Source organism: Corticium candelabrum, chromosome 19, assembly GCF_963422355.1.
Source record: "Corticium candelabrum chromosome 19, ooCorCand1.1, whole genome shotgun sequence".
NCBI classification, from domain to species: domain Eukaryota; kingdom Metazoa; phylum Porifera; class Homoscleromorpha; order Homosclerophorida; family Plakinidae; genus Corticium; species Corticium candelabrum.
In genome coordinates this window covers 3,178,601-3,187,279 of record NC_085103.1, presented here as the reverse complement: position 1 = coordinate 3,187,279, position 8,679 = coordinate 3,178,601, and the positions used below count along the sequence as shown (strand labels likewise).

General features: G+C 40.9%; 1 protein-coding gene across 4 annotated transcripts; it reads left to right on the top strand.

Moving 5' to 3' along the window:
* Positions 1-116: 116 nt before the first annotated feature.
* Positions 117-8,501, top strand: LOC134194771 (uncharacterized). 4 transcript variants are annotated; one of them, XR_009972237.1, is made up of 5 exons: positions 117-194; positions 1,422-1,558; positions 3,020-3,305; positions 8,104-8,278; positions 8,339-8,501. XR_009972237.1 is itself a non-coding variant. In XM_062663735.1 (5 exons), exons 2-4 carry the CDS (start codon positions 1,470-1,472, stop codon positions 8,161-8,163), a joined length of 435 nt encoding a protein of 144 aa, XP_062519719.1. In that variant the 5' UTR covers positions 117-194; positions 1,422-1,469; the 3' UTR covers positions 8,164-8,196; positions 8,339-8,501. The 4 variants fall into 4 exon arrangements, 3 of the variants coding, with proteins under 3 accessions (XP_062519719.1, XP_062519718.1, XP_062519720.1); XM_062663735.1 differs by having other exon boundaries at positions 8,104-8,196; XM_062663734.1 differs by having other exon boundaries at positions 8,104-8,501.
* Positions 8,502-8,679: the final 178 nt, after the last annotated feature.

The window sequence follows — 8,679 nt, the reverse complement described above, 5'->3', positions numbered from 1 at the left end:
AAATAATAAATTTTATACTGAAAATTATGTTTTTAGTACAGTGTACATAATATATGATCACTTGATAGCGTATCTATGGTAATACATTACCCGGATAACAACTTCCAATGCGCATGCTTCGTTACTAGACACATGAAGTGACGCAGACGTCTCAATCTCAACTATTCGCTCTCCTCAACTCTATCCAAACTTGCGTAAGTCACGTAACGAATACTGATAATCTACGAGTCGCGTGTCTCTAACGCGTCCGGAACGCTCAACCTCCAGTCCTTCCTCCATCCTGCCATACAAATTCCCTACAAATTTCGCACGCAGTGTCAGAGCGAGTAGCCAGTTTGTGGTCGTTACTACGTCGGCTTTAGATGGCCGAACGTTGACAGGCGAGTCACTAGATGCCGATTTTCGGTCACAGAGAGCCGCTGCATGGCTACCACAGACACGCTACTAGATTAGCCTCGGCCTCCCAGACCCGTGTAGCGCCGATACAAAATCGTCCTCCACGGGTCTGGGATGGTACCGCCTCTTCTCAATATATTGCGGTTGGTCCTAGGACCAGCATTAGTGTTCAGTTTCATAATGCATACCTTTCCAATTACAGCTGTAATCAACGAAGACAGCTCATGCGTATCTGCTGTCTACCAAAGACTACACTGTACACAAACGACGACTTGTAGTGCGCTCTTCACGCAAACTCACGTCCCTACACGTCGTGGTTTGTATTCTGCTCCTGTCAACGGCAATACCGACACCTAGTAGAGCCGTTTGTTCGAACCGATGCTCCGACATCTACACTAGCCAGCCAGCTGCATTCTCAGCGACTTCATGATCACGTCTACTACACAGAGTCTTGCGGAGAATTCACGGCGAAGTTTTGTCGCGATTTCGCGGCAAGTCGCATCGAATCCAGACGATCAAGTCACAGCGGATGCGCGCATCGCGAATTTTCGTCGCGAATTCGAAGCTCCACGCGCGACCAGCAGCTACTCGCAGCGGATTCACGGCGATCAGACACATGCCGATCGCGTCCGCGGCACCACTAGTAAAAGAAAGTGCTTCCTAGCGTCCCGTTCGCGTTCCTTACTAACACACAAATGATAAAACCGTAGCTACTGTAAACACAAAGGTACTCGTGCAGCAGGATGCGACACGATGTTCTAGCGCGACTTGTCTTCGTCGTTCTTGTATTACGGCCGAAATTGGAAAGGTATGCATTTATGAAACTGAACACTAATGCTGGTCCTAGGACCAACCGCAATATATTGAGAAGAGGCGGTACCATCCCAGACCCGTGGAGGACGATTTTGTATCGGCGCTACACGGGTCTGGGAGGCCGAGGCTACTACTAGATTGCTTGCTACATTGTTGTCATTCGGTTGTCGTTACGCGGTAATTGTTGTGCTAATTTTTTTCCGATGTGGTAGGTCATGTGTTGCTGATGGCTTTGTTATTAATTGAGCTGCTGGCGTTGTATGAGAGAGTTGTGTGGTAGTTGGGGTTGTGATTGCGAGGCGTGGGTCATTTCGGTGGACATGAGCAGCGCTCACGGATCATCCAGGATGTGAGATTGACGAATAATCGTGTGTGTAAAGTGGTAATGGGTGTTTTGACTTGCGCCTTTTACAATTTGCTAATTAGTGTGTCTACTTGTGAGTTATTGATTTGCGGAGGCGTGGCAGGATTTTTGTTAATATCAATTAAATCTTTAAATTAGTATTGAAATTCTAACTTTAAATGCCGCTTTATTGGATGTGTTTGGATTTCTTTGCAGATTGGCTTACAGACAACAGACATAGAGACGCATAGACAGAAAGACAGACACATAGACAGACTGACATACACATAGACAGACAGATAGACACACAGACACGGACAGGCAGACACATAGACAGACAGAAAGACAGACACATAGACAGACAAACAGACACATAGATAGACACAGATACACAGACACATAGACAGACAGACAGACAAACACATAGACAGACAGACAGAAAGACAGACACATAGACAGACAGACAAACACAGACAGACAGACAGACACATCGACAGAAAGACAGACACATAGACAGACAGACACATAGGCAGACAGACAGACAGGCACATAGACAGACAGACACACAGACACATAGACAGACAAACACATACACATACAGACACACAGACAGACAGACACATAGACAGAAAGACACACAGACAGACAAACAGACAGCAAAGCTAACTATGTGCTACTGGGATGGTCTCACGTGGAGATATCTGCACGTATGATCCTTGCCATCATTGTCTAGTCTGTTAGCTCAAAATTATTACGACAATTTTTATTAAAGTCAACATCTCTCTACTATAATATTTACCTCTCAATCGTTTAGCTATAAACGACTCACTTCTTGCTCGAGCAACATTCCAAGTCATTTCAGTCGTACTACAAGCTTTAGCTTAAGTTGCATTAGTTGACATACAAAAGATCCTTGAATAGCACGTGTTGAGTGGGTGTTACTATTGCCCTTGTCATTTTCTCTAGGTTAGACTTACCTTTTTAGGGTTTCCAGGCAACCAGGAAACATGCCTAGCCACACCCCTGATTTGGTGCTGTATGTTGTCTGTTGGCTTGTTGGCCAGTGATTATTGTTTTTCAGTGGTCTTGAATATAATACACTGAATAGAAGTAGAACAAGACACATTTGGATGGTCAGTGTCACTATTTGTACACAGCAAATGCTTGACATGTCATTGATGTAGTAGTTGAAGTAATAGATTATGTGGTTTATCAATGTGATTTATTAGTATTGAAGTTTAATTAATTAATTAATTAAATTGTATTGCTTACATGTGAGGTCATAGTTTACACAATTTGATGAGCAGGCATGATTAATTAATTAATTAATTAATTAAATTTTATTGCTTACAGGCGAGGTCAACGTTCACACAATTTGATGGGCAGCATGATTAATTAATTAATTAATTAATTAAATTGTTGTAATTAATTAAATTGTAATAATTAATTAAATTGTATTGCTTATAGGCGAGGCCACAGTTCACACAATTTGGGCAGACATCTCGCTCCAGAGAAACCCCATGAACTAATTCCAGATTATTATGCCAGCTCGACGGGCATATCCAATTGGAATGGATTGCAACTAAGTGGCAGCGCTTGTAACAAGAGTACGAGCTTTTTGGAGAGTGGTCTGTCTTTGAACATGTCGTATGGCACGGTACCGGGAGGCAGAAGGAGTTTGTCTCATTCAAACTCAGGATCTCAGGGGTGGACGTCCGGCACGGGCAGTGAACTGTCGTATGATGATGTAACGGTCAGTTGAATATTTATCATTAACTTTTACTTTAGTTGTGTACATACACTAATGTGGCAAAATCAATTGATACATTTCGTATTCTAGACTTATTGTTGGCATCTGTGGCGTGGTTTTAGATATCAAGCGATTATATAATTGATATCAACAACTAATTACGCGTATTATTATGGTTATTGATATTAATGTATAAATTTTAATTAAACTTGTTGTTTTAATTTATTAAATTTATTCATAATTTATATTAACTAATTTGTTATTAAAATTTGCTATAACAATTATCTGCAGTATTTGATATTAACAGGAAAATCGTGTTAAGCATTTTTGGGTTGAATATGTCAGTGTTTTCCAGTTGTTTTCCAGTTATGCTATTGCACAGTTTATTTGTAAGCCCTGTCCACACTAGACCAGAAATGGAGTGAGATTCGATTGCGATCATACTGATCGTGATCTGATCGAGATGGCAAGCATTCACACTGCACTTTGAAATGATATCTCCGCCTCTCTTCGGTATCACTTGACTGATATATTCTAAGATGGCGGATGTGTCTGTGTGTGTTCTTTGCTTGTGGAAAGCGTTGATGCAACCACATAAGGCAATTCGAATTGAGTGAGAACAAAGAAGAGTGAGGAGGGTTAGAGTGTCTGACTACACTCGGTACTGCACGTGAAGGTAACACCCACTGTTTTCATAATTGGATTCAACCGATTGCGTTCGATGTGGATCGAATCCACGCCTCAATGTGGATTGGATTTATTGCAATTGCAATCGCCTTGAAAGTTGATTTGCCTATTAGGTGTGGACGCGATGTTTTACGGTCGGATCTTGATCCAGTAAGTGAGTTGTTAGTGTGGACAGGCCTTTAGATACCGTATTTGTGTCAATACGGATATGACAAGTTGGTCCGTGATTAAAGGAGCACTTCACCGGTCTGCGCATCTCTGACTCCGCCCTCAGCACTAAATGTTTCTGGTCACACATCAAGTTGGGAAGTTTGGCGCTATCTCAGAGCAAACTTGATAGCAGGGCATTATGCTAAGGAAGTATGATGGTGGAGAGGGTCTGGCTACGCGAGACTACTGTATGGCCTCCATTTGTAGAAAGAAACACGGATGAAAGTGTGAAAGATCGAGCGATTTGACTCTTTACCTTTGCCGGATCTTCATAGTCTTAGATCACCAGGTAACTTCGCCGTTAGATACCTTCACCGGACGAACTTTGCCAGACTTGCCGGAGTGAAAGTCTGGCCCTGGCACGAGGATCAGAGCCCAAGTATGCGTATGTGTGAACCGTACCGTGCTGCAGGAGGCAGTTATCAGACCGGTGTCACGGGGATTTGTGCACCCTCGCGCTTTGCTCGCGATTCCACACAGTCGACTCGATGCTCCAGACCTCATGTCGGGTACACATATCACCGGCCATGATGCAAAGCTGCTGGTGATTTTGGACCCCAGTGATTTGTGTACCCTTGTGCTTTCCTCACCGTCCCAGACTGCTTTCAAGCTACAGGACTCGCGAATGGAACAAAATTAATATTTCAAGAAGCTGCAACACACATAATTACTTTGCTGCATTTATGTGAACTAATGTTTGAGTACCATGTTTCAAAGTTGAACTTGAGTTTGAGCTGCCTCTAATTTCAGCCCAATTGACGTTACTGAGTAGAGCAATTGTATCAAGACAGTTGCATCACATTAAGAGCTCAACACAAAAATTGAACCTACCCATATTAGACGTCGGTCTTGATGTTTTGCAAGCTAAACTAACAATGCCAATTTAGATAGCAATCATGTAGACTAGAAAGCTTTTAAATAGCAGTGTGAACATGAAGCGAAATAGATCGAGTGTATAGACATGGCCTCAAACTCAATCATTTATCTTCAAAATTTTATGATGGCAGTCCTAGCTTGAGACAGCAAAGTCCACCCTTTTTTGCCATTTTCTTTTTTTTACTTCCGGACGGCGGGGAGGGTTTGGCGTGACTGCAATTAAAACTGAGTCTACAGTCAGGCTAGAGTTGAATGGTCCTAGAAAATCATTAGACTCGTGCCCAGTCCTCCTCCGCGCTAGGTTGATACACCACGTGCACTACCTGTCACGTGTATATCTCCCTGTGGTTTCACACGTGTTGTTGGATGGACCTATACACACATGACAGCTAGCGCACGTGGTGTAGCAACCTAGCACGGAGGAGGACTTCGTTCGAGTCTAGAAAATCATCACAAAAAAACTAGACGGTTGATTTTCATTCAACTACACGATGGAGACTTTGCGTTGGTTTATTTAGGTTAAGTCTTTTACTTCACATTATGACATCACGATTTCTTTCTAGCTAAGTGATCTTCCTGCTAGGCTCTTATTTTGTCATTATGAATTTTGAATCTAATACTACATTACATGCATGGCCAGCTCAACAATGATAAGTGGAATTAAATGACAGTATCTAGGAATGTCATGTAGCTGCAACATTCTCTAAATCCTACGCCAACAATTAAAATATCTTTAAAGTAACGACGTCCAAAGAGAACGTAGAAATACCTGCACGGTTAGACTCTTATCTAGGATTTTGTGTTGTGTCCGCACAATCTGGGAGTTAGTGCTGGACGCGCGGTTCGGTTTGTGTCAATGGTTGCTATTAATTTCCATGGTGATAGGGCAATTGTGGCCTTAGGCTTAATATTTATGGCTCCAGACCAAAAAGAAAAGTAGCTAATTAATTATTATCAAATTGAAAACAAGGGTTTTGAAAGCTTTAGACTGTTATCGTTGATAAATATTATGCACTCACGGATCCTGGGTGCAGAAGTATACTAGACTGCAACAAAAGATAATTACTTGTTCAAAGTTGGTACAAAACTAGTTTGTTTAGACAGTTGATATCACAGCATGCTCATTTGATGAAGCTGTTAATGTGCATGCAGTACTGTACGTGTTTCAATTTCAGTCTGTAGAAGACTTTGCACACTTGCAACTAGAATGAGCTTCCAAGTCTTGCTTCACGCTTTTCAATGGCACAGAGTGTGGTTTCAACTTTCATACCGTTATCTTTAACTAGTATGTACTAGACACAGCCTGCAGTTTGTCAATTGCCATAGATAGCATTGAATACAGCAGAAGATCATTGTTTGAGGTAAGCTCCAGTGTGTAGCAGCTACTAGATGCATACAGTAATTTACTTCAGTTAAGTGTTGTGGGATGTTGGTACGACATATTTTTGTTATTGACAGTCTTCGTATGCTGTAGTTTTTTTTCCAGTTATTCTGTATTCCTACAGCAAGCGTGAACACGAATTTTAAAAGTTTATCACATTTAATATCAATGATTTTATGTTGACATCAACAGTTGTGGTCGCCAAGTGCCACTTGATGTCTCGTTATGAAGTTTGACCAGCAACACTGGTATGAAATTTTCAGGCAAAGAAAGGACAAATCAGCTAATATATCTACATATCAAGATCATCATCATCATGCAATCAGCAAGCATGAGTCCTATGTATATAGTCAGTCTAAATTTGTTTTATTGAGTTTGATTTCAACTGAACCAATCATGGAAGGCAGGTGATGCCGTTGTTGACAAAAGAATTTGACAAAACTAGGCCAACATTGTGACCCCAAGGATGCACTTGAGGCTGCAACAGTTTTTCTAATTAATTGATATAAAATATGGTAATTTGTTAATTAAACCTAAATGTGTACTAGAAGCAACAGATGTAGAGTACAGACAGAATAGCAAAGTACATCAGATTCTATATGAACTGGGCTTTCTCTGTTAGAAACGAAATTTTGTGATAAATGACGTAGCTTGGTTAATCATCTCTTCAAAAATGTCTGTTGGTCTCCTCTCAGAAGCAATTGAGTTATTTATCGACATTATTGCAAGTCGCTCATTTCCAAGAGTGTGACAATTTCGACAGTTGTGACCTGGTGGTATATGCCTGTACGTCAAATTTTTCATCAATTAATTATCTTATGAGCTACAATGTCATATATATATATATATATATATATATATCACTTGTACTGAATTCATTGCAAGAACCTGTTACAGTGTATATCTTATTACCAAAATTATTCTGTAAAAGGATCCATTATTAATTAAATGACATTTCCAAGACAAAAGATTAGAGCTCTAAAACCTTTATTGTCAAATTGATAAATATTACATTATTAATTAATAGTTAATTGTCTTTCATTTCTTCCTGGCCACATTTTGTCTCGTTACCATGGGGATGGCAACCCATACTTGATGTCTGACTCAGCAATCGTCATCACGTGTAAACTAATTGATCGAGTAATCGCAACGTCTAGGGTACAGTCTAGCCTAGACGCGATACACGCAACGCTATTACGTATTTACTACTTTGTTTACTCGCACTACCTCGATAGAGAAGCCGTGCGGAAGAGCAGCAGACCAACGGATGAACTAACAGTGCGTGACGTAACGGGAAATGGGTGTGGTTAAACTAATTCGGAAGCTACGAATGCACGTTGTCCGACGTTGAGAAAAAGCACGTTGATCAAAAAAACGAATGCAAACTGCACCACTTAGTAAAGAATTTCTTGTTCTCTCTAGAAACTACGCTGTCAAATAGTCTAACACATGAGTGTGCGTGGTTCTGGTTTGTACGTCACGTGCGACCTCTGGGGAATCATTTCGTCCATCTCCACTAACAACTAGAGGTTTATCACCGATTGCTGACAAAATTTTTCCTTTCTGTTCATTCCAATAGCTCTCAATTGTTGGACATAGAGAATGTCTTTGTACTTGATAGAAAGTGGTTGTTTTGATGTGTTGCAGATTGAACGATGTACAGAAAAGAGCAATTTTGCTGAAGTTGTTGCCAGACAAAAGAATTGAAGATGCCATCAAGACATTGTTAACAAAGAAAGGGTACCCATTTCTGGAGTAGCATCTCTTGGAACTGCTCCATTTGCCACTGTGGCCTTGGAGACATTTCCACTGGATGTTCAGTGTACACCCTACGTTATTCTTTTTATAAGAAATTGATGCCTGGCAATTTGGTTGTCTGCAGATTTTGCCCAGAAGCTGGATTATACAGTCAACATCACACACAACACGTTGTTCATTCACAGCTTCTTCAGGACTATTTTCTAGCCTGCTTGCTGTCAAAAACGATTCAGAATTGTTGCCTATGATAATAGAGGTTGGATAATAAATTATACAATACAATGAGATACACTGTGTGAAAGTAGACTCTACGTTTCCTCTGCATCCAATTCAGTGTTAAATGTTTCTTACCATGTCTACTGCCTGTCACAATCTCTGGGGCTTCTTTGAAAGCAACATCTGCCATGACTGGATCATCTAGAAAGCTTGCATCTAGTTCGTCCATCATTGAGTCATCCTCATATT

Coding starts and splice junctions, on each gene's coding strand:
- LOC134194771 (XM_062663735.1), top strand. CDS start 1,470: ATGAGAGAGTTGTGTGGTAGTTGGGGTTGTGATTGCGAGGCGTGGGTC. Junction 1,559..3,019: donor GCTCACGGATCATCCAGGAT/GTGAGATTGACG, acceptor TATTGCTTATAG/GCGAGGCCACAGTTCACACA. Junction 3,306..8,103: donor TGTCGTATGATGATGTAACG/GTCAGTTGAATA, acceptor GATGTGTTGCAG/ATTGAACGATGTACAGAAAA.